Source organism: Alligator mississippiensis, chromosome 4, assembly GCF_030867095.1.
Source record: "Alligator mississippiensis isolate rAllMis1 chromosome 4, rAllMis1, whole genome shotgun sequence".
In the NCBI taxonomy this organism is placed as follows: domain Eukaryota; kingdom Metazoa; phylum Chordata; order Crocodylia; family Alligatoridae; genus Alligator; species Alligator mississippiensis.
Window position 1 is genome coordinate 201424058 of NC_081827.1, and position 24901 is coordinate 201448958.

The window sequence follows — 24901 nt, forward strand, 5'->3', positions numbered from 1 at the left end:
CTTAACTGATGAGCCATTAGGCTGCCTGCTATTTTCGTCTTTAACCTCATAGACTGTGGGTACTAGGCCTCTATGCTCCTCCTCCCTCCATTCTGCCTGCTCTACCGCCTTCTGATTCCCACTGGAGCACAGGAGCATGTGCGTCTTCCCTTCCCCTCCTTCCCTGCCAGACTGTGCCCTGCCTCACACCACACAATACCTGGTAAACTAACCAGTTATCACTGGTTTTATCGGTTAAACAATTAATCGTTTAACTTTTCACATCCTTACAGGTGATTAAGGGATTTTCTGTGCCATTGTAAAACTAATGCTGTGATGTCACTCAAACCAGTGTGTGTGTGTGTGTGTGTGTGTGTGGACTGCACTAATAAATAGAGTATCATTTCACTGATATATATTTATGATCACAAATTTTTCAAAAACAAATTTAATCAAGTCACTGAAAAAAGCAATTAAATCACATTGACATAAACACAAAGGCAAAAGCAAGCAAAAGTTTTTTTAAGTTACCTAATAGGCATAGATGTCCTTAACTGACCTGGAGATTAGTTGATAAGTCACTTCCTATAGCCAATACTAAACCCATTAAATTATTTGTAAATACACAAGCAATTTAGCAGGTAGGAATGATTCCATCAGTTGCTTTATCAACTTGAATAGGGGTTAAAATCTGCTCCTGCTGAAACTATTGTCAGTTCTGTGTGTGGTTTCTTGTTTTTGTTGTTAATTTTGCACAGTGGCTCAGAGTCTGATCCATCAAATATGCCTAAAAGATTTATATTAATTATATATCTATATAGATATATAATTAATATCTATCCCCAAACTACGCACCCAAGTAGCTGTCATCAAAAGTAGCGCTTGCTGACCGAGTTGCTAACTGGTCATCATATTTTATACTGTAGATTTCGGAGCTGTATTTAGCCACAATCTCTGCCACCCTGTCAGAAATGAGTTGACCTGGGGAGAAAGAAAATACATTTAAGCAAATAGACATTGTCTCTGGTGATCTTTCTGTGAGTAATGGGACTTGACTAGAAAATGTTTCATTCTAAACCAATAGACGTATCCCTAAACAAAAGGAGAAGGCTATCAGAGCTCACTAATAGTATCCATTAAGAGACATAAAGCATACACACACAAGGCAGCATCAATGGCTGCACTGCTGGTGAATCAGTGGTGGCCAGGCCAGAACCAAAGCTGCTGCTAGTTTGTGCCACACTTCTCTCCCCCCTGTTGCCGGCACTGGATGTACCGGGTGACTTCAGTGGGACACTCCAATATTTGGAAGTTAATATGTTCTTATGCCTTTGCAGAATTAAAGCATTACCCTGGTCTGAGCATCACAACATTAAAGCCTTATATGAGAAACAAACAAGAGGCTAACAGGAGAATCATAGAATATTACTATCTTCTTTATTTTTAGTTTTATAGCCACTAGATGGTGACTTGATTACATTCTTCTCAAACACTAAGCTAAGAGTTTAAGAACAAACAAAGCTATATGGAAGCAGCACATGCTTTACATAGCACATAGCCACAGGACCGTTATATAAGGAAGAGACAATATACTTCCAGCATTTCAGAATTTAGGTCAAAATAAATGGAGGAAATGGCAAGTTCAGGGCAGTTTTATTTTATTTATTTATCCTTAAATTAATTGTTACATTCAGAACTAATTTAGGACTTTTTTGTGTAAAAATTCACAAATATCTTCATGGAGCACATTTCAGGTGTAACTGGACAAGCATCAGATGTGGGTGCAAAATATTTTTAATAATTCAGATTTGTTTAGGGTTTGCACAAATATAAAGAAATATACAACTGGAAAAAATGCTGTCTCTGTTACTAAGTGAAGGGCCTACCATCTCAGGCACCTAGATCATATAATACCTTTAATAAACATAACACCTTTCATACAAAAAGAGGGTGCTTTAAAGCCATTCACTGTAGCAACAAACAATTGGCTTTTACATTCAAACTACAGTGGGTGCTTCTAGCCATATGTTCCACTGAAGGTATGCAAAACTTTCCACAAGAGGGTGATGACATAAAAGTCAAGGTGTTTAAATAAGCAAAATAGACAACAGTGGGGTGTACAGCATGTCTTTGTTTCCCATGGTAATGAAAAGTACTTCTCTTTGTTGGGCGTCAGAATTTTGCAACTGAAAAATTAGATGTCTGTTTCAAAAGATAAAGGGGAAAACTCCCCCTTAAGATTTTGGGTGAATAGGGAAATTCTTCCCTGAGGCATCCTCATCTGTCATTTAGGAACATGCAATTTAAATATTTAGTAAAATAACTTGAAAATAACACAAATATATTTAAAAGGTCAGGATACTTTTTTTCTACTGGTTTTTACATCAATTTATCTAAAGCTACATCAAGTACACAGTAAAATTTTTGAAAGACAAAGGAAGAATATTTCTAGTTTCCCGATTCGTGGGAAGTTTGCTAGTTGTTGGATAAGTGAGCATAAGAGTTGCAATGGAAGGGAGAGATCAAAAGAACTTAGCCTCTTATGTCACTTCACTGGTTTGTCTCACCTTGCCAATAAAAACTTCCAGGTCCTCCAAGAAGTACCCTGTCTCCCTTAAGGCAAAAGAAAAAAAGAAGGCAGCTTTATTATGAATGCATCTGAAGAACATAAAAGGAGACTATAATGATAATTATGAAAAAATACAGCTGGTTCTTAGACAGCTGTTGTAGCAGCAGTGACCCAAATACGTTATTATATTTTGACAGTATATTACTATTTAAGACCTGAGATTACAAGGGTCTATTAAAAATGAAAAAGAAAGAATTATATGCAAACCCTGTTGAAGTTCAAGAGGTTTAGCAACACTGGACGAATAAATTTTTCTGCTCCTTCTCCCCTCACCCACGCGTAGCCCGACTAAAGTCTGAACCAAATGAATCATTGCATTTTAATAGACCCTCCTACATGCATAGCTAAAAGACAATAAAATAGTTGGAACAAAACCCTATAAGGTAGTTTTGCCAGAAGTCAATTACATAACTGCTTTCTGCGTAGGTAAACGGGACTTTTCTCACTCCTCTGCCCTGAACTGTTAAAATCAGGTACAGAAATGAGTTATAAACATTTTTTGTTTCTTGAATTGGCGTGATGCAGCAAAAATGTGCATAACTAAGTCACCGAGACTACTCATGTGCTTAAGGTTATGCATATGTGTACATGCCTTATTGATTCAGGCCTAATATTCCTTAAGGCATATCACTACACAGCTGCGTTGGGTTTTTACCTCTGTTCTATCCTAAGCTTCTCACAGAAAATCCTCCGATATGGATTTGAAGTTACTTTTCCATTTAGGCAGACTAACTTACTCTGTAAATAGGATGGATTAATCCTGATCTTCACTTTAACTACGATTAGAACTTTCTCACTTTGGAGTTACTATATTAGAACAAAATATAGCCAATAGCTGTCCAATTCCCTTCACATGATTCCCTCCAAAACAACAACGGGAGCTTCTCAGCACAAATATCCTAGGGATATAAAGACCTACTAAGAACACAGTAACATTGGTAGGGCATTGCATGAGAGATGCCTGTGCCATGGCTAGGATATCCACCTGGATTGACTTTGCATTTGAGATGCACATACAATTCTTACGTGACATAATATTGGTTTCTTCCTAAGTTATTTCTGATTAGCTTATTAAGTTTGACTTTCAGGAAGCTTGCATATATATTTTAAAAACAGATCCAACCGCCAGTATAAGGTCCATGTTGGAACTGCTGCTGTCTGCTAACTCATCAAAATAGACTATAGCTAATCATGTTACCTACCTTTGTAAAGTCAATGCTAAATCCTCCTTGACAAAATCCCTGTCCATCGGCATCAATAATTGCTACAAAAAAAGAAAGAAAGAGAAACTGTAACAATAACATAATTTTAATGATTCATTTTAGTCAAGCATTCTTGACTAATTCCTGGATCAGGTCAAACCTGAAATCCATGTCGGTTTTGGTTTGTTTTTGATGATGTTTTTGTTTCTTTTCCCACACATCTATCAGGTAACAACAACAGTCAAAACTGGCTTTTAATTAGGTCGTTTAATGCTATGTTCTGATATGACAACATTTATTCTGTCTTCTCCCTCAACTCGAATAACATTGCAGTTAACTTTCAGATTGGTTCTAGTTTTTCCCTAATAGATGTAAATGTTTGTTTTGAAATACACTTCAAAGACACTGGGGAAAAAAGCTTTTGTAAAATTTAAAGGTGAAACATCAGAGAGAGAGAGAGAGAGAGAGAAAATATACTTTTCTTTTCTTATGCAAAAAACAACAGAAAACAGTACAATAATAAAATATTTCAATTCCATCTTAAGAAAGAAAATGAAAAAAACCCATAAACATTCCTTGGCCGATACTTTGCATACCAGGATACAGCCCAGAGATAATCTTTATGGATGAGTTCATTCCCTAAATATACATCTCTGGGACAGAAATATTGACAGAGCCTTATCTATAATAGTTTCACTAGTTAAATATGCAGTCAGACTTATTTAAGCCTTTTTTATATTAGAGGATGATGGAATGTACTCTGTGATGTACTTCAGAATTCTCAATGATTCAGAAGTTAAGTAAAAATATGGTAATAGCTTTCAAAAGGAGCTTCTCTGTGCAATTTCAAACATCTTGAATCCAGTTTTTTAGAGTTCCTGAGCTGCACCAGAGCCTACTAACTAACTAGAATTTGCAGTTGCAAAGTACCCTGAAAATAATGTTGGTAATTTTGGCAGTTGAGCGTACAACCCCCCCCCCCCCCAAAAAAAAAAAACAAACAAACCCTCCCTCCCCCCCAGAAAAAAACCAGGGATCATTTAAAAACAAATGTTGTCTTTTGAGTTTTCAGCTACTTTTAATCACTTTACACAGCTTTGCAGAAGGAATGAACCATGATATGAATTTCATTTTCTACACAATGTGCTACACAGATATTCTCTTCTTCAGTAGGTCACTGCCAGATACTTTGCTCTGCCCTGAAACAAAATCAGGTATCATGAGTATCATCATCAGGATTTTTAAAAGCTGAAATCATTAATGTGATAATAATACTCCAACTGAACTATGGATACAATAAACCAACATTCACATCTCAACAGAAAAATGTGCTCACTTTTTATTTTGCCGAGATGATCTCCAAGCTGTTAATTTCTTACCTGTGTCCTTTAAAACCCCAAGGTTTTAATTTTGTCTGTGATAAAGAAAGAGGTGACCTGTGAAATTTGAATCCACGTTCTGGATAACTATATATAAACTCCAGGAGTGTTCAGATCTAGGGTTCAGGCTCATTTCCCATAGGCTACACAAGGCTACAGGCCAAACATCATGGAAAGAGGGAACATACGTTAAATAAATTCCTCTTCAGACATCCACATAATGTGGTATAACATAAGAGAAATCAAATCAATGAATGAAACAGAGTTCTATACGTACTTGATCTGCAGGGAGCATACTCAACAGCTTTAGATCCATCATGAAGGTAGCAAGTTCCTACAGGCTCTCGCTCTTGTTTCATTTCAGTTCTCCAGTGGTACAAGGGGGCACAAGCCTGGGGAAAAGAACAGTCTTGAAAAGAGATGTCTCTTCAAAATGCCTAAGGGTAGATCCTAAGATCCTTCATGCTCACGGAATAGTGAATGACATCTACCAGAATCTGTACATCAACAAAATGCTATCTACACAGTGGACATTTATATCAACATTACTAACAGAAAACCTCATTTGATTTTGCATTTTCCAAGCAGCTCAGCAGGTAACAATAGTAGTTCTGGGAGGTGGGGGGGGGATCTATTGGCAGGATTAAAAAAAAAAAGAGCATTTTCTGAAAGAAGAATATTTACAAGAATATTCCATAAGAATTCCAGAAACATTTAAACTTTTATTGACTAAAGAATTATACTAGACTTCCATTAGAAACATTTAACAAGAGCCAACAAACTCTTAACAAGGAACTCAAGTGAACTTGTAAAGTTATCTTTAATTTTTTTATGTTCAATTGCTGGAAGCTTCTCTCTAGTGTTTCTATTACAATATTGTACTGTGGAAAAACATGAAAAGCAAAACTCACCAGAATTTTATCATTTTTAGATCTCACAGATGCACCAAACCACTGGTGTGACTTAAATTCGAGTGGGTCATTAGGGGCAAAATACCTATCACCTGAAAAAAACCCAATGAAAAACAAAGCATTATTTCACAGAACTGATCATAAGTAATGGTGCTCATGCTAGAGTCAGTTTTTTTTAATGTAAAGAGAGGTAAAAAACAGGAACAAACTATTAATATTTGAGAATACCTCTCTCTCAAAGAAACAACTTCAAATAGGAGTGGTTTTTTTCCTGGTATGTTTAGATCAATACTATTCATGGCTATTTAACAAATGCATAGGAGGCACAAACAAAATGTTTAATTATTGTAAAAAGCACAAAAGAGTTTAGTATATCACCTACAGAACATTATCTGGTCCACTTTAACTCTACAGCAAAGTGCCTCGCTTAAGATTCTTGATTGACAGGAGAGACCAACAATGCTGTGGCCTTCAAAAACATTTGCCAATTCTAAGTTAGAAATGAAGCCGCCCATAACATCAGTTACTGGGAGTTTTTGCCGCAGACTACACTGGAACCAGAATTTCACCATTTCTTTCAAGTGTTGATGTTTCTAATTAGAATACAACAAAAACAAATAAATTCAAAGCTAGCCAACAGAAACGATTAGAAACAAAGAAGAAGTAAAGGTATGTCATCTATAAATAACCAAGCAAGAGAGGCTGCCCATTTGAAACAACAGGCTGAATTTAGTACAGTTTGGATCATATTACCTAAAAGCTAACTGCTGATTGATGAAGCATAGAAGGAGCAACTGTACTTGAACAGCATCTAGCATAAGTGTGACTGTAAATATCATGCAATGTCCCTGGGCCTGAACCCTGATCTCACTGACAACGAGTGTTTTCCCCATCTCAAGATCCATACCCTTTGAGGGCAACAGGAAATCTCTGAGAAATGTTTAAGACAAGATGTAAAAATAATGAATACCTGCTCTATCTTTAAAGAGTCACACAGATGACTATCTGTTATATCACTACCATAAGCTGCAAAATACTCTTCTGTTATGAATCAGCAGTTCTATTACTCAATACTTGTGATTACTTGAATCAAAACTTCCTTGTACTTTATACACCTTGTAAGGAAATCTCTGGCTCTATCAGCACATTATTACTTCCTGTTGGGGAAATCCTGTGGAAAGGACAAATAAAACAAATTTGCTCTGTACAAGCAGCCAAAACAAGCAAGCAGCTGGAGATCCCGGGGTCTGATCTCTGACCACAATAATGTGGAAACCGGAAGACAGGAGTTCATAATGTCAAAGAAATGCATTGTATTTTTCTAACTTCTAAAGCATAAGAAGATCAATAAAAAGTAATGCGATCAATTATATCTGTATTATTTTATACTATATTATACTACTCTGGATGTTAATAACCTATGGATTCACCTTACCAACTCTCTGCTATGTATTAACATAACTTAGAGCTTTTGGGTCAGGATCTTTTGAAAGCAGAAATCTGTGACATGGAGCTAGTTATTCTCTGAATGCAAATTGTTTGGTTACAGAGCTTATTTATTTGGCGGATGGGACTGAGTGCACACTTACTAAGTGTCACTTAGCAAATTTAAGTGCATGCTTAACCTTGCAGAGGATACCAAGTTGGGTGGAGTTACAGACACATTGATGGGCAGGGCTAGGATCTAGAATGACCCAAATATACTGGAGAAATGGTCCAAAAATCAATCAGATAAAATTAAACCAAGGACAACTGCAAAGTCCTGGACTTAGGACAGAATAACTGCAAGCAAAAACACAGACTGAAGAACGACTGGCTAGGCTGCAGTACTCGGAGAAGGACGTGAGGGTGAGCCAGCAGTGTACTCCAGTTGCAAAAAGCAGCAAGCAGCACACACAATCTGCCATGAACAGGGGCCTGGACTAGATGACCTCCTGAGGTCTCTTCCAACCCTACTTTCCTCTGATCCTAGGAAAGCAAACATAATCCTGTTCCCCTAAACAGAGGTAGTAACAAAAAGCCTATGGGGTGCAGAAACATCAGGTCAGACTCATTTTCCTTGTCACATTTCTTTCCAGGATTCTGCATAAAGTATCTGTCCTATTTTTTATATTTCCTGTTCCAGTCTGACTTAGGAAATCACTAATGCAAACTGCTCAACAGCATCACATGGCTTACAACAGCAAGCCTGGGTGTCTGTCTTTCTTTTCGTATAACAGCTTTGGAACACAAAGGGACTGCAGAGCTTCTGCTACTAGATAAAGGAGTGCTTTATCTAATATAATTCACTTAATAATTTGCTGGATTTAGTAACTGCGTGGCACCTTTAATCTTTTTTACAGAAAGTTTCATCTTGGGTGTTCATACCTCAATTACCAGGTAAGTCACTGATAAACTGACACCTCAGTATAACTAGGACTAGACTCAATTATAATATACTGAAAGATTTAAAAAATCCAGCCAAAAAACAAAAACCAAACTCTTCCTCGCTGAAGTCAACACAGGAAAATTATGCCAGCACTGAGTATTTTTGGGGATACAAGTCTAAACTTTTTTTAAAAGGTGCCCATATAGAATGAGAAGCTTTCTATTTCCCCACTAGGAGAGGAAGAGTGTATAGACCAATGTATTTCGGATATATTCCACGAGCACAGAAATTGTCATTTGTTGTTCTGCATATGCTTAGAAGCGTTAATGCACAAATGCACAAGCATTCAACATGAGGGATTAATTCCCATTAACCAAGCCTTAATCTCCATTAGTAAACAAAGCCATCATATTTCATGGAGAAAGAAAAATTGGCTCCTCACTCAAGGCTAAGTACAGAGGTTCAAAAAGCCCCTGGTGCAAAGCGCTCTGTTGCACTTAAAGTGGCGTAAGTTAGAGTATGGCCCATTGAACAGACACGTGCTGTTCAATGGGGAGCAGGGTTTGGTACCTACCTGCACTCACCAAGGCCAGCAGGCAGGGGGTGCTCCCACTGGTTTCTCAGGATGCTGCTGGAGTGCCTCCCCAGCCCTGCCCCCCCCCACCAGCTGGGAACTGTCAGCACAAACTGGGGGAAGAAATGGAGGGAAGCCCCCCTGCTGTGCAGACTCACCCCCCATCCCAGACAGCAAGCTGTAGGGAGGTCCTCACAACTGGGAGGCAGGGGAGGGGCCTCCCTTCCCCCACTTGCAGCCAGAAGTGACAGCGGCAGCACTGGGCTCTCTTGCAGGGAGGTGGAAAAGAAGCCCTGCTGCAAGGAAGGCCCACCCCTAGATTCCCAGCTTGGGTCTTGGTGGGGGCATGGCAGGGCCTGTGCTCCATGCTCCCCTCTGCCCCCCCAAGGTCCCAGGTTGGGGAAAAATGGTGCAGGGAACTCATGCTGCTTCCTGCAGCTGGGGGAAAGGAGCAAGAAGCTGGGGGGGCGGCAACTGGCAGGGAGGTTCATTTCCCCTAACTGTGCAAGTTCCTTGTGCTGGGAATTCGGGGGGGGGGGAGGGGAGCTGGAAAAGGAGCCCCCTTCTGGGCACCCCCTCTCCCCCAGCATCCCAGCTCAAGTGTTGCTATGGGCTGGGCCAGGTTCCCGTGGCAGAGGGGCACCTTTTCCACCCCATCCCCGCCAGTATAGCAAAAAGTAGTGAATGAGGGAGCTTCTGCTGCTGGCTACAGGTAGGGGAAAGGAGCCCTCAGTGCCACAAGAGCCCTCCCACACCTTGCTGTCTGGGCTCTTTGGGGGACCTGCGCCAGGTCACCAGTGTGGGGGGCTCCCTCCCCCCCAGCCCTGGTTCTCAGCATGAGGAAATACCAAGCCATGCTGCTCCCCCTGCACCTACCTGTTATGGCTGTCAGGAGGCTTGGGCAGAGGGAAGGGAGCCCAGATTAGAGGCAGATTTTTAAGCATACACAATTTGCAATTCGAAAAGGGCACATAAACCCATGAATCTCTGTTCACGAGTATACATGAAATAAATCAATACAAGGCATTACTTATTTATGAACGAGCAGGTATATTACAATGCACTATGTGTAAGCACCTACTCTTAGGACTGAAGAAAACGACGCGCTCACCGAAAAAATGCACTTATACACTTTTAACATAAACAGTACACAGTGCTGTGGTATTAGCAAATTGGCAATTTGTCATCATTTTTAAAACTCCTAATGGCAGCTCCCAAACTGACTATTAGAAGCCTTGAAAGTGGTAAAAGCCATGATACACCACACTACTACACCACAGTGTAGATAGCGCTGTGTACTTAAGCACTGTGTGTAGTTTGGTCAGTGCTGTTGTACTGGTTGTGCCAGTGTACTGGTTGTGCCAACGAGTAGATTTTATGGCTACAGATGGAAGCCTTAAAAACAAGGGCAGACAACAGCCACACAGTTGTCTACTCCCATCATTTCTAGGGCTTCTAAGAGCAGCTGTCTCACAGCTGCTCAACCTTCACTGTTTCTGGCACCATGAAACAGAGTACAATTAGTTCCAGTGTTGACAATTACAATTATTACACAGTTAACATGAAAGTAAGTTGTAGTACAGACTTCAATGGTTTCTGCATTTAATTGATATTCAGGGAATACTTGTTATAATATAATGTAAGTAAGAGACAACCAATGGGATTGATGCTGTTATGCAACTAAGTGAATTTTCTGGTTTGCATATAAGTGAGTAGACTGTATATACTTATCTTAAATTTAATTTACAAATTGATTCCTTCTTAAGTGACTCTAAACCATTTTGCTGAGCATGTCTGCGTAACCATATTTTGGATTACCCACCACAAGCATTCCAATATCATTACTGAGCTTCATGCTTTCAAACTTTTGTCTACAATCATGAGGGGTAAAAACTCATTTAGAAAAAACTTAACACTGAGAGTCTAGTGTTATTCTTAACTGACTCCTCTGGGGTTATAGGGAAAATAGAAGTCATTATGAGACTGGCGAAAACAGACAGGTGGCAACGCTGATTGTTACCCACTTTACCTGTGCCTCCCCATTGAATCCATTTATTTATTACTTTTACTTTGTATGAATTGCTTTCAATTTAAATAGTAAGTTTTTTAGAAAATGGACTGTATCTTAGTACAACTTTCTGTTAGCGTTGCAGTGTTGATGTAGCCATGTTGGTAGCATTACTTAGCTTCATAATATTTATCTATTTCAACAGTTCTTTACTTGGTCTGTAGCTAGCATATTTACTCAAATATAAGACAACCCTAATTATAAGATTCCCCACCCTCCAATAATTAGAGTCTGTAAATGAAAATGTATAAAGTTGATAGAAGCAGACAAGGTTCCTTGGGTGAATTTGATATCTTTTATTAGACCAACCCAAATGGTTGGAGAATAGTTATTAAGCAAGCTTTCGGGTTCAAAACCCCTTCGTCAGGCTAAGTTCGCTGCAGCAGTTGCTGTGTGCTCTTCCTGGATGGAATGAAAAGTAAAGAAGCCAGGGGCTGGGCTGGGCTGGGGAGTCAGTTGCCAGGCAGACTGTAATGTATCAAAAATCCAATGTCTATGTTTAGTCCCTGATCTCTAGTATCCAGCAGGTTGATGAAATGGAGCTCACAGGCTGATCTCTGGGAAGTGTTGTGTAAGTTTCCCTTGAGGATCAGGACTGAGAGATTGGAGAGAGAGTGGCCCTTCTGTGAGAAATGTGCCCCCACCGGTAATTGGGTATTTCTGTCTTTGATGGATTTCCGGTGTGCGTTCGTTCTGGTGCGCAGTTGTTGTCTGGTCTCTCCTACATATCTTCCATCAGGGCATTTGGTACATTGGATGAGGCATACTACATTCCTGGAGGTGCAGCTGTAAGATCCTGGGATGCTGATGGCTCTGTTGTGGGGTGTAGTAATAGTGGGGGTGGTGGAGATGTCGGGGCAGGTTTTGCATTTCTTGTCATGGCACGGTCTGGATCCCTTTGGTGTGTTCTGGGGTTGAGGAAGTTTGCTTCTGGTGATGAGGTTGGCGAGGTTTGGTGCTTGTCTGAAGGCTAGGATGGGTGGCTCCCAGGATCTTACAGCTGCACCTCCAGGAATGTAGTATACCTCATCCAATGCACCAAATGCCCTGACAGAAGATATGTAGGAGAGACCAGACAACAACTGCGCACCAGAATGAACGCACACCGGAAATCCATCAAAGACAGAAACACCCAATTACCGGTGGGGGCACATTTCTCACAGGAGGGCCACTCTCTCTCCAATCTCTCAGTCCTGATCCTCAAGGGAAATTTACACAACACATCCCAGAGACGAGCCTATGAGCTCCATTTCATCAACCTGCTGGACACTAGAGATCAGGGACTAAACATAGACAATGGATTTTTGATACATTACAATCTGCCTGGCAACTGACTCCCCAGCCCAGCCCAGCCCAGCCCAGCCCCTGGCTTCTTTACTTTTCATTCCATCCAGGAAGAGCACACAGCAACTGCTGCAGCGTCCTGAGCCTGACGAAGGGGTTTTGAACCCGAAAGCTTGCTTAATAACTATTCTCCAACCATTTGGGTTGGTCTAATAAAAGATATCAAATTCACCCAAGGAACCTTGTCTGCCTATATCCTTAGACCAACACGGCTACAACCTAAACCCCTGCAACATGGAGGATATAAAGTTGATATAAGCTTTCCAAGTATAGAATCTAATTACTGGAGGTCTGTCTTGAATTTGTTAACCTCCCACTGCTACAGAAGGGAAAGTAAATCTGGGGGGTCAGGTGACCCCTTTGCTTTGTGTCCCCCCCTCAACTTCTTCCTCCTGCAACCTCTTTACCCCTTCTTAATGTCAGACCCTGCCTTCCCTGAGCACATGGAAATGACGAACAAATCTGAAAAAAACTGACCTTGAAATAAACATAACTATAGTAATTTGCATAGACTTATATTATACCCAGAGACTTAGTTCATCCAGAACTGATGCATTTTATCTTTTTTGCAACTGAACACTAGTGACTTGCCATGTCAGATCTTTTTCCTAATGGAAAAACTGCATAAAGTAGTCAGATGATGTTTAATAGGATGATGGTATAGAGGAACAAAGGACAAACCCACAGCATAAGTCTGTTTTTATATATGTTTATATACATATATAAAATATACTACTTACATAAAATATTCTTGATTTATATGCAACTGTACCCCACGATTGAATGACAATTGTGGAATTGGCAGCTATCATTTGTACTATAGTCCTTGTATTGGGTGTATTTTAATTCAACAAGTAGTTTGGTAAACAGTCAGAAAAACTGTAACACCTATGTACATTTATACATAGAAAAATTTGTAATACCTACATTTGAAAACACACTTAAAATATGAAGCACTGTTTTAAAGGTTTTGGTAAGGTCCAAAAGAGTTTAGACGTAAAAGGGAAATGAGCAATACTGTAGAAACTATTACTAAGCTTGCTAAAGCCCCACATTATTAAAATTCTGTCTGTATTAAAGGCATGTCCCTCCTGTTGGTGCTACTGCAATTATCTTAATGGGCTTGTCCTTGCTGCCTAAAAGAAAACTAAAGTTTGTTTGTTTTTTTTTTAAGGAAAAGGTGTCAGGCTGACCTTGACATACACTAGACCTAAAGTATCTTCTTTTCACTAAGCCATTTTTCTCTAAGGACATCATGCATGTTGATTATCCCCAAATTAAGAAAAAATGAAACAAACTGCTCCCCCACCACCACAGAGACACAGAACTTTTGTAGCAGTTATGACAAGCTCTGTGATTTTTTTTTTTTAATTTAAACAGAAGAATGGATCTCAAGGTGTTTTCCAGATTTACTCACCTAGCTCTCTCCTTTAGAGTTTAGGTCTCGTTGACTTCAGGGGAAGGCCACAAGGTTTATTTACATGGATTTTTTTCTATATTTTTGGACAGGTTAAAAGTTGCTTTTTTATTTTGAAAGGGTAACTACTGATGTAGACTTGATTGGATTTCCATGTCGCAGTTATTTTATATCTTAATTTATATTAGAATAAAAACAAAAGCCCCCACGTTGTCAGATGTTATGCTATACAAAGTAACATATGGAGAGGATTTGTTCCATAATATCTTCTAATGGATCTGCCATATAGTTGAGAGAGATGATAGACAAACTTTCAGGCACAATTGCCCTCTCTCAGCTTTGGGAAAGCAGATAAAATCTTAAGCTGAATACTAGGTAGAACACTTACTTTTCTTTTATGCTATTACATAAATAAAAATGGTCACTTAAAGCAGAAGATGGAGGTAAACCTGTGGAGTAAGAGGAAGTTATCAGATTTACCATATTTACTAGACTATAAGATAAGGTTTTCCCCCCAGACAACATAGGGGGAAACCCCCCTGGTCTTACATTTGCATACAAAAAAACCACATTAAACACATTGCCTATCTTTGAACTGCTGCTAAAAGCAGCATGTGCTCAGTAATAGAAACTGACCATGAAGTTGATTAACTACAGCCAACACTGAGCGCGACTATAAATAGGGGTCTACTCAATTCATAGTTTTGCAGCAAGCACAAAATCTAGGACTGTCTACAAAACCAACTTTTTTTAAAGTTATAAAAATGAAATGCTGGCTCCCAGTTGGAGCCAGAGGTCATTGCAGCCATGGCCCAGCCTCGCAGCCTGCCTGGATGGGAGGGGATGAGGCAGAAGGCACTGGCTGATGGGGCAGAACAAAGGGCAGCAGACAAGATGGTGTTCATCCCTTGTCCCTTCTCCCCTGGGTCTCTGTGCTAATAAGCACCAAGGGGTGGGGCCACATAAAAGGCACCCAGCAGACAATATGGCAGCCTCCCCCTTGCCCCTCCTCATCTGCCTGGGCCTCTCCAATCAGTGCCAAGGGGTGGGGCCAGAGCCATTCCTAGAGGTGTTCGGGACCCAGGGGGGCTGGTGGCAAGCGGCCAGAGCCAGTGGGGGGGAAGGGGGTGGTGGTGAGTGACTGGAGTCAGCAGCTCTCGGCAGCAGCAGCACATGGCAGCCATGGTGGGGCCTATACGGTCTACAGACCTATACAGGGGGCCCTCAAAGCATAGAGGCTGGGGAGATCACCCCGATTCACTCCCACCCCACAGGGATGGCCCTAGGTGTGGCCACTGGAGTATATCCTGGAAATATCTGTGAAACTTGCTTTTTCTGGTGCAACCAATCTGCAAAACTTGTTTAGTCTCACTGCAATTTATTTAGGTCCTTAACTATAAAGCACATGGCCCATATGAGGCAAAAATGCTGATAGGAACCTACCATAAAACTAGGCTAGTGCAGCCCATCTGAATAAGACATACAGTAGTGCCCATTGAGCACAGTCCCCCTCAGTCATGACTCTTTTCCAAGTCATGGTGAGCCATTACATCACATACATTTCAACTTCCTTTCCACCAGTTTTAACTGTCTTGCAAACATCACCAAACAGAGTCTAAAACAACTTATCCAGAATCTCTCTGCTGGCCCTTCTCTCAGCCTGTTTCATATGATTAACGTGGCCCCGCCCCCAATGACATGAAGCCATACCAGGCTGCCCTGTGCCTTATCTGCCTATAAATTCTTGGAGGATCCCAGGACTTATGACAAGAACACCCAGTTCTAGTCATGAGTGGGGAATAATTATCTGGAGGACACAGACTCAGACACAGGTACACTAAGCAATGCTGAGCTGTGGGGTCACTATGGCTTGAAATGCTATTGACTCTAGTGGGGCCTAGCCCAATGAACTACATAGTGAATCATGAGCCTTTTGAGTTTGGACTAATAACGTTCATTGTTTGTAGTCTCTCTCTAAATGGGTACAAAAGTGCTGCTTAAAAGTGTGTTTATGGAGTACCTATCTTTGCTAAAACTTGCCAAGAGAGAAAAAGGGAGAGAAAGAACAAATCTATTTGATCGTATCCATTCTATTTGAATCTGCACTTCAACATGGGGGATTATGAACCAAGGTATCCATATGACATAATATTTACCAAAAGTCAGATACTGTGAAAGGGGCCGATTCCTGCAGGAGTATCACTTGCTCAGCAAGTGTGTTTGTATGACTAAGAGATAAATGGGAAAACAAATCTTCCACTTTTTTAGAAGCGGGGTAGAAGGCAGAGAAGAACGCTGTCACTTCCCTTGAGCTATGCTGGAAACACAGGCTCTTTTCCCCTTCTCTGATGCAAGCAAGGGGTTTTTTGTGTTCCAGACAGACATTCATAAAAACATGATCCAGATACACCCAGTGACACAATAGTCAGGCAGGAATCTACCTAATCATACAAGCACAAGTAATTTTTCCAGAGTTGAAAACTGATGGGATGTAGAATCATTTTTATGCCTTACCCCCACCACCTTCTGTTCAGCAGAACTACCCCAAGCTTGATTCATATTTGACTTGCATCAGTAAACCAGAAAGATAAACAGCTGAATTTCAATGGACCTATAGTTATATAAGAAGTTGGTGAAATCAGAATGAGTCCCTCAACTATAAAGTAGGAAACAGTCTTCCATACGGGTTATTGGTCTGCTGCTCAACCACAACAGTAGCCTTTAGAAATGAGCAGCTTTTAAACTTTGTTCTACCACTAAAAAAAAAAAAAAACCCGAAACCAGTGGTTTGCTAAAAATCACATCATTTTCAAGAGCTCCCAACCTCCTCCTAAAACTTCCTTATTCTATGGGGAGAGTGAATTTTGTACAATTTCCTTTAATACACGAACAAAACCGAAGGCAAATTTAAGTTTACAATGTGCATTTCTATCAGGATCTCTCTACATCTACAGTTCCTAAACTATGGAGTACTGAAAGAATGAAGCTGCACAAAGCAGTTAATATGCCCTCCTAAAACTAAATAGGTCACAAATGCACACAGCCAGGCCAGACTGGTGGTTTAAGCTCCCAAACAAAGCCCTCTATTGTTGTCTAGGGATTCCCCACTACAGAATGGAAGTAAATTCAGAAATGGGGGATGGGAAGAGTTTATTATTAACTTTTACTTTTAAAACTTCATTTTTTTCTTACCACAGATCAAAGTTATAGACCTGAAGAGTGTTCCAGCTAAAAAAAGTTTGAGACAACTAATTCATATCAGATAATTGCGGTATTCCAAACTGGATGGATGAAAAGAGAGCACAGTTAATTGGGAAAGTGCTGAATTGTATCCAGTCAGATTAAGCCTGAATTATTGTCTTTTATTTTTTTTTTACTTAAACTATCAAGAAAAAAAACTAGAAAATATGCCAAGGTTACAAACAGTACACACATTAGTCAGCTTTGCATCTCCAACAGTTTCAGTAACTTTCCCAGGTCCCAGTGTCACGAAATCTTTAGTAAAAGGCGAAGCCCGAGCACGTATAAGGCAATGCCTTATTGCCTACAATAGGCAATGTTCCAAAGAAATCTTTTCCCTTTTTCTAGTTAAACAAGAACATAACAATACATCAATCTGTTACATTTACTTGTAAGAGAAGACTGAAACAATAGAGCTTCTTATGGATGAACCAGCATTTTTTAAGCTAATTTTGGATCTGCCCCCAAAACAGGCAAGTTATCAAGAAAGTGCAGTTATTTTTACAAGCATATTTTACTATTGCAACAGTGTATAGAACTGTTTGCATTTCACCAGATAATTCAAAATATTTCAATTAATGTGGAAGCAGGACAATAATGGATGTTGTCATACTGAACAGGGCACAGTATATTTAAATATTTTGGAATAGTACAGACTAATTTTTCCAGCCCAATTTGCTATTCAGGAGCTAACACATGAGTTACATTTAAAAGTTAAAAAGGAAGCTTGTAACTGCAAAACTAAAACTTGCTGTTTCCTTTGTTTCTTTCTTACAATATGGCTACAGTGCCTTTTTCCCACCTAAGATGATGACTCTTGCATAAGGAAGAATGAACTTAAATTTTCTTCATACTAACAAAGCAAAGCAAGAGACCTGCAAGGATGAAAAATACAATTTTGTTTTGGAAGAAAGCACACAGTAGAGGAATTTGATTCACATTTATTTATGACATATTGCTTCCATGTGTACTAACATTGCCTCCAAATGGTTAGTGGATCCCAGAATAACTGGGGTGTGCATTCCCAGAATAAAGCTTTATAGTAACCCTATTCTCCAATGTCTCCTGGCAAAAAGAACCGAGGCATACCTCCAGATTTTATGAAGCCTACAAAGGTTATCCACCCTCCCATTCACTATGTATCACAATTTAAAAAAAAAAAAAATTATGAGCAAAACCTATATCTGTTGATTTGAATGGACAGCTCTCCTGGAAACACTCCCGGATTTTTGTTATATGTTGCAATAACTTGTTTGAAGATAATTCTTCTGGCAAAGAAAGAATATGCTGAATCTTCTCAAGGGGGAACAAATAACGTGAATGGTCTATGAAAAATAGAGTCCATACAATTAAAATTAAACACCTTCAGTTTCTTAGGAGTTGATCACCTTTGCAAGATTTGCAAAGTACTTTCAGCACTAGATAACTGTGTTTATTTATAAAGTGTGCTCCTATAAAAAGTAAGTGGTTTGGGGGAACTCTACCAAAACTGATTAGGAACAACTTGTCATCTATCATGCTACATTTCATTCCTGTATGGTTTGTCCAAACCAAGTTTAGGGTTTTTTGGGGAAAAAAATTATGCACTGTTGCCAAATAAAAACATGTTCTGCCATTCTATGCTAGTATTTCTATTGTTGTAAGCTGGCTCTTTGGGGCATCAATCCATTAGGTGTGTGTGCGGAGCTCAGCATACAGCCCATGATCAGGACTCTCAGTAGCTATTACAAAATAAATACAATAAATAATATTTATATATTTACCCATATTGGGGAAGAGAAGAGAGAAACAAGAACCATTTGAATTCTTTTACGGCCAATTAAAAGAACAAGAGTTTCTCATCTTCATCCTGTTTGGGGGGGAGGGAGGGTTGGGGTTAAAACAAATTCTAAGGAAAATCCTCCTTCTTTCACTGGGAGGAAGCCAAGCTTTGTTAACAAAGACAAAGTTTTATTAACAAAGTTACCTTTCCAAAGACAGATATTGAGGGTGAATGTAAGCAATGTTTTTTTTTTCCCCTCCAATATGATTCACAAGTTTTTTATAGCCTTTTGGTGGGGAAACTAGGACATTCAGCATTTCCAAAGGAAGATAAATTATTATTATGCACTTCCACATAAAGCACATGTTCTTCTAGAAGTAAAACTCACCATAGTGTTTGTATTGAACAATTGGTTTCTATTAAAAAAAACACTGAAATTGAATTTGAACATAGAGAATTCCAATTTGTTTTAGGGAGAAATTCAAATGAAAGAAACTGTGCTGGAGATATAGTTTGTTTATGTAGTTAAAGTATTCAGAAGTCCAGGCATATAAGAAACTTCCCATTTTATGACAGTGCTATATTAAACAAATCTGTGAACAAGATAAATAGGAATGAAAGAATTACTGACCCTTACATAGCATTTCTCATATGTAGATCAGCAGTACAAGTTAAGCTTATAAAACCAGTGCTGCTTAACATCTTAATTTTGAAACCTTAATATAGCAACAAAAGTGTGGTTCCGTTTTAACATTTTCTTGCTTTGGACTGCTTCTGCATTTTTGGTTCTATGTATTTTTAAAAGGCGAAAAAATAGAAGCATTTGGCTGGGGCTGCTCTAAAAAAAACCAAAACACATTAGCAGAACCTGTAAGTTTTCTGGATGCTTACTCTAGTCTTATGTGCACACAAAGCGCTATGCAGTTTTCACGCACACAAAACTATTAAATCAATGGTAACTTATGTGCATCGCTCAGAAGTCCCATAAGGGAATATCTGTACATTTGGGAACAGTTAATGTGTGATATAAATATTTTGCCTTTCATAGTGACACTGTGCACCATAATATCAAGAACAATAAATTGAAAGCACTGAAAAGACCCCAAAACCCCACCCAATACCTCAAATGCCTGTGTGCATGAGCACCTACATATGCTAATACATCAAAAGGATAATTTTCTAATATCTGATATGTTACATTCTTTCATTCTTTGTAGCACAGAGCAAACTACTCTGTGCTTTACTGAGTAGACTAATTAGCTCGCAGTAAAATGTCACAGGCACAGAATCATAGAAAATTAGGGTTGGAAGGAACCTTAGGAGGTCACTTAGTTCAACTCACTGCGCAAAGCTGGACCATCCCCAACTAGATCATCTCAGCCAAAGGCTTTGTCTAGCTGGCTCTTAAAAACCTCCAAGGATGGAAATTCCAAAACCTCTCTGGGTAACCTATTCCAGTGTTTTACTACCCTCCTGGTGAGAAAGTTTTTCCTAATATCTAACCTAAACTTCCCTTGCTGCAACTTGAGACCATTGCTCCTTGTTCTGCCACCACTGAGAACAGTCTAGCTCCATCCTCTTTGGAACCACACTTCAGGTAATTCAAAACTGCTATTATATCCACTCTCAGTCTTCTCTTCTCTAAACTAAATAAGCCCAGGTCCCTCAGCCTCTCCTTAGAAGTAATGTACCCTATCCCCCTCACCATTTCTGTGCCCTCCGCTGGATTCTCTCCAATTTGTCCACATCCTTCGTGTAGTGGGGGGCCCAAAACTGGACATAGTAATCCAGATGTAGCCTCACCAGTGCTGAATAGATGGGAATAATCACTTATCTTGGTCTGCTGGCAACACACCTACCAATGCAACTCATATACTGTTAGCCTTCTTGGAAACTGCCTTCTTGGGCCCACTGTTGACTCATATTCAGCTTATTGTCCACTGTAAGACCCAAGTCCTTTTTTGCAGGGCTGCTACCCAGCCTGTACCGGTGTATGGGATTGTTTCGTCCTAAGTGCAGGACTTTGTACTTGTCCTTATTAAGCCTCATGACCCAACCCTGCAATTTCTTGAGGTCACCCTGAATGCTAACCCAACCCTCCAGCATATCTACTACTCCCCCCCTACTTGGTGTCATCTGCAGACTTGCTGAGGGTGAACTTCATTCCATCTTTCAGGTCATTGATGAAGATATTGAACCAAACCAGCCCCAGGACTGACTCCTGGGGCACTCTACTTGATACCAGCTACCAACTAGACATCAAGACATTGACTACTACCCTCTGAGTCCAATGATCCAGCCAGTTTTTTATCTACCTTACAGGGCATTCATCAAACCCATAATTCCTTATCTTGCCTGCGAGAACGTTGTGGGAGACCGTATCAAAAGCCTTGCTAAAATCAAGGTACACCACCACATCCACTGGTGTCTCTGCGTCCACAAAGCCAGTCATCTCATCGTAGTAAGCAATCAGGTTGGTCAGACATGACTTGCCCTTGGTGAAACCTTGCTGATTGTTCCTAATCACCAAGGATCCGGGTTTTCCGTTTCCCATGAGAAAACAGAGAGAATGTGGATTTCTCCTTTTAGCAGAGAAACCCGTGGATTCCCTGCTTTTGCAAACAGTTCTGCAGGCTGGCTGAGCTCCAGCCTGTAAGAGCTGTTTGCAAACAGGGCAGGAAACCCCAGCCATGCCCAGAGTGGGAGGGGGAAGGCAGGGCCTGAGGCTCTCACTCAGCCACAGCTCCACTGGGCTCAGCTTAGCCTCTCTCTTCTCCTGGAGCCTGAGGTAAGTGGGACTTGCAGGGGGCTGGGGACCCCCTCTGGCAGGGCTGGGGGGTTGCAGGTCATGGCTGGGGGGGGGGGCACCAGGAGCTGGCCCCGGCCCCACCTGAGCAGGCGGCAGCAGTGGGGGAGCTGGCTCCATACTGCTTCTGCTGCGGCTGCCTGCTGTTGGGGGCAGGGACCTACAGACTTGGGTCCCTGGCCCCATAGCCCAGGCAGCTGGGGGCCTCCTCTGGCAGGCCTGGGGGGCAAGGGCTGTGGGCGAGGGGGCAAGAGGCACAAATAGGGCAGGGGGGGCTGTTGTGGGGGCAGTGAGGGTCACCAGCAGTATTGGGATGGCTTTGGGGGCAGAGGGGTTGGGGGGGCGCCGCAGGAGGCTTTTAATTTTAATAATGGATTTTGGGGTTTTTGTCAAAGAATTTGTGATTTTTTATCAGAGAAAAACAGGATCCCTGCTAATCACCTTCACCTCCTCCAAGTGCTTAGAAATAAATTCCTTGAGGATCTGCTCTATGATTTTTCCAGCAACTGAGGTGAGGCTGACTCATCTATAGTTCCCTGGATCCTCCTTTTTCTCTTTCTTAAACATGGGCACTATATTTACCCTTTTCCAATCATCCAGGACCTCTCCCGATTGTCATGAGTTTTCAAAGATGATGGCCAGTGGCTCTGCAAACTCATCAGCCAACTCCCTCAGTACCCTCGGGTGCATCCCATCCAGCTCCATGGACTTGTACACATCTAGCTTTTCTAAACAGTCCCTAACCTGTTCTTTCATCATAGTTGGCTACTCCCCTCTTCCCCAAATGGTGCTGCCTGGTACAGTAGTCTGGAAGGTGACCTAGCTTGTGAAGACTGAAGTGAAAACGATATTGAGTACTTCAGCCTTTTCTGCATCCTCTGTCACTACGTTGCCTCCCCCGTTCAGTAAGAGACCCACACTTTACCTGATCCTCCTCTTGCTGCCCACATACTTGTAGAAACCCTTCTTGTTACCCTTCATGTCCCTTGCCAACTGCAACTTCAACTGCACTTTGGCCTTCCTGACTTCATCTCTGCATGCCCGAGCAATACTTTCATACTCCGCCCTAGCTGCTTGTCCAAGTTTCCACTTCTTATATACTTCCTTTTTGTGATTTAGCTTACTGAAGAGTTCCCTGCTATGCCAAGCTGGTCTCCTGCCATACTTGCTAGTTTTCCTGCACATCGGGATGGTTTGTTCCCGCACTCTCAATAAGGTTTCTTTAAGGCACAGCCAGTTCTCCTGGACTCCTCTCCCACTCAGACTTGCTTCCAAGAGATTCTGCCCATGAGTTCCCTGAGCAAGTCAAAGTCTACTTTTCTAAAATCCAGGTTCCCTACTTTGCTACTCTCCTTCCTTTCTGCAGGATCCTGAACTTAATCATCTCATGGTTGCTGCTGCCCAAGTTGCCATCTATTAGTACAGTTCCCACCAATTCAGGGACAGTACTATTTTACAGTAGAGTACTTCACTGTGCTGAAATGCACATGTAGATGGTGACTAGGGGTGTAATTTGCACCAGGTCAGACCAGACAGCTGAAGGTCTGCTCCATCCCATATCAAATTTCTGCTGTCCTGCGTGCATGTGTAGATGGTGAGTGTAGGAACAGTTTACTCTGGCGCGAACTGCTCTGGAGTCTATTGCATCACATTAATTTCACATGTAGATGTACCCAGAATGTTGTTTTCTTCTTCAGTTTTAACTAAGAAAATATCTATTCCAGGAATGACAAAAGAAGGACTGGATTATGAGAAGCAACTGATTTGTTTATAATTAACTGGCTTGTTTTAAGTTGGCTTTGTCACCTGGCAAGACAAAACCCTAACTAACACAGTTAGGATTATTTATTTTCTAGCCCTCTTCTCCCCTGGTTATAAACAAATCCATGAGTTCTGTCCACATGTCCTCTTCAGTCCTGGGACTACTGACAAAGACTTCAAGTAAGAGCCAGATGTGTCGACAGATGCCAAGGACTTGATAGTTAAGAAATGAAAAATTGAATTATTACTATCTATCAAAGAATTAATAACTTTTCAAGTGATAACTTGGAATGTCTAAGAGTGAATTCATATTTAGATGCTACTATCATGGAGCGGAGCAAAATAATGGAGGAAAAACTAGATTTGGGGTTCAAAATAATGATTCTGGTGTCAGTATGTCTCCAGGAGTTGAGAAAAGGACATAGCTTTTGGCAGAAGAGCAAAACAGACAAACAGAAAAGGAAGGGAAAGGATGAAAACAGACCAAAGAACAGAGCAGATAGAGAAAACTGAACAGAGAAAGACAAATACAACAGCAGGGGGTGTTACCAGAAACCCTCAGCTGCAAAGCTGGCAATTCAGAGGACCTTCAAAACAGAAGCAAAGGGGAACATTGATTATATGGCACAACAGCATGCTCATACTTTCAACTTGCTAGGAAACATGCTTATCATAGCATTCCTTACAATGGTGCATTGTGCGATTTCCTCTGTGGTCAAATTCATTTTCCCTGGTACACTATCAGGAAGCAGTCCCTGAAATTAATGCATATCGACTACTCAACTAAAAATACTAGCATGGAGAAGGCTTCTGCTAAAGCCTAGGAGGAAAACCCAGACCTTGCAGGAAAGAAAGAAACAAGTCTGCAATGCCTCCCCAACGGGCAGCACTGATGACATGCCCATATTACAAATCATAAACAAAGACATAGTCAAATGTTTATATTACCTTAAGAAATTGATTTTTTTTTTTTTTTTTTTACTGATTGCCCAAAATTAAAAGAGTAATTATAAGGAAAAATAACTAAATGTTAGTCCAAGCACAAAGAGATGCTAAGTTTCAGATTCACAGAACAGCTAAATATTTCTGTGAATAATCTGTTTTGCATTGCTATTTCCAAACACCATTACATTTGTGTAACTGGAAAAGTAGTGATGAGGGAGCCTGAATAGTTTCAGTGGCTCTGTGCAGGTCACCATCCAAAACACACATGGACAAGTACATATGTGATGTGAGAGGGTTAAGTTATTATCTACTCCGTGCATTGGGGAATCATCATAAACCTATCCAATTCCCAACATATGATCTACTACTGAAAGCAATTCATTGAATGGAAATTGTTTAGACTTCAGAATCTTCAAAATGGTTTCTGGGAGCGTTTTCAGGCCTTACTCCAGAACCCTCTTTAAAAGGAGCTATGGGGAAAGCAAAGCAGAAATCTGAGGAACATTTAAAAGAAAG

The 24901-nt window shown here is 40.6% G+C and overlaps 1 protein-coding gene across 1 annotated transcript in view; it reads right to left on the reverse strand.

Moving 5' to 3' along the window:
- Positions 1-24901, reverse strand: part of ITGAV (integrin subunit alpha V) — a 79925-nt gene that overhangs the window by 45454 nt on the left and 9570 nt on the right. Inside the window, exons 3-7 of the mRNA XM_006275625.4 lie at positions 6101-6192; positions 5467-5581; positions 3811-3872; positions 2547-2592; positions 835-960 (exon numbers count right to left, since the gene is read on the reverse strand). Of these exons, the coding sequence (XP_006275687.1) occupies positions 835-960; positions 2547-2592; positions 3811-3872; positions 5467-5581; positions 6101-6192 (441 nt within the window). The remainder of the gene's footprint in view (positions 1-834; positions 961-2546; positions 2593-3810; positions 3873-5466; positions 5582-6100; positions 6193-24901) is intronic.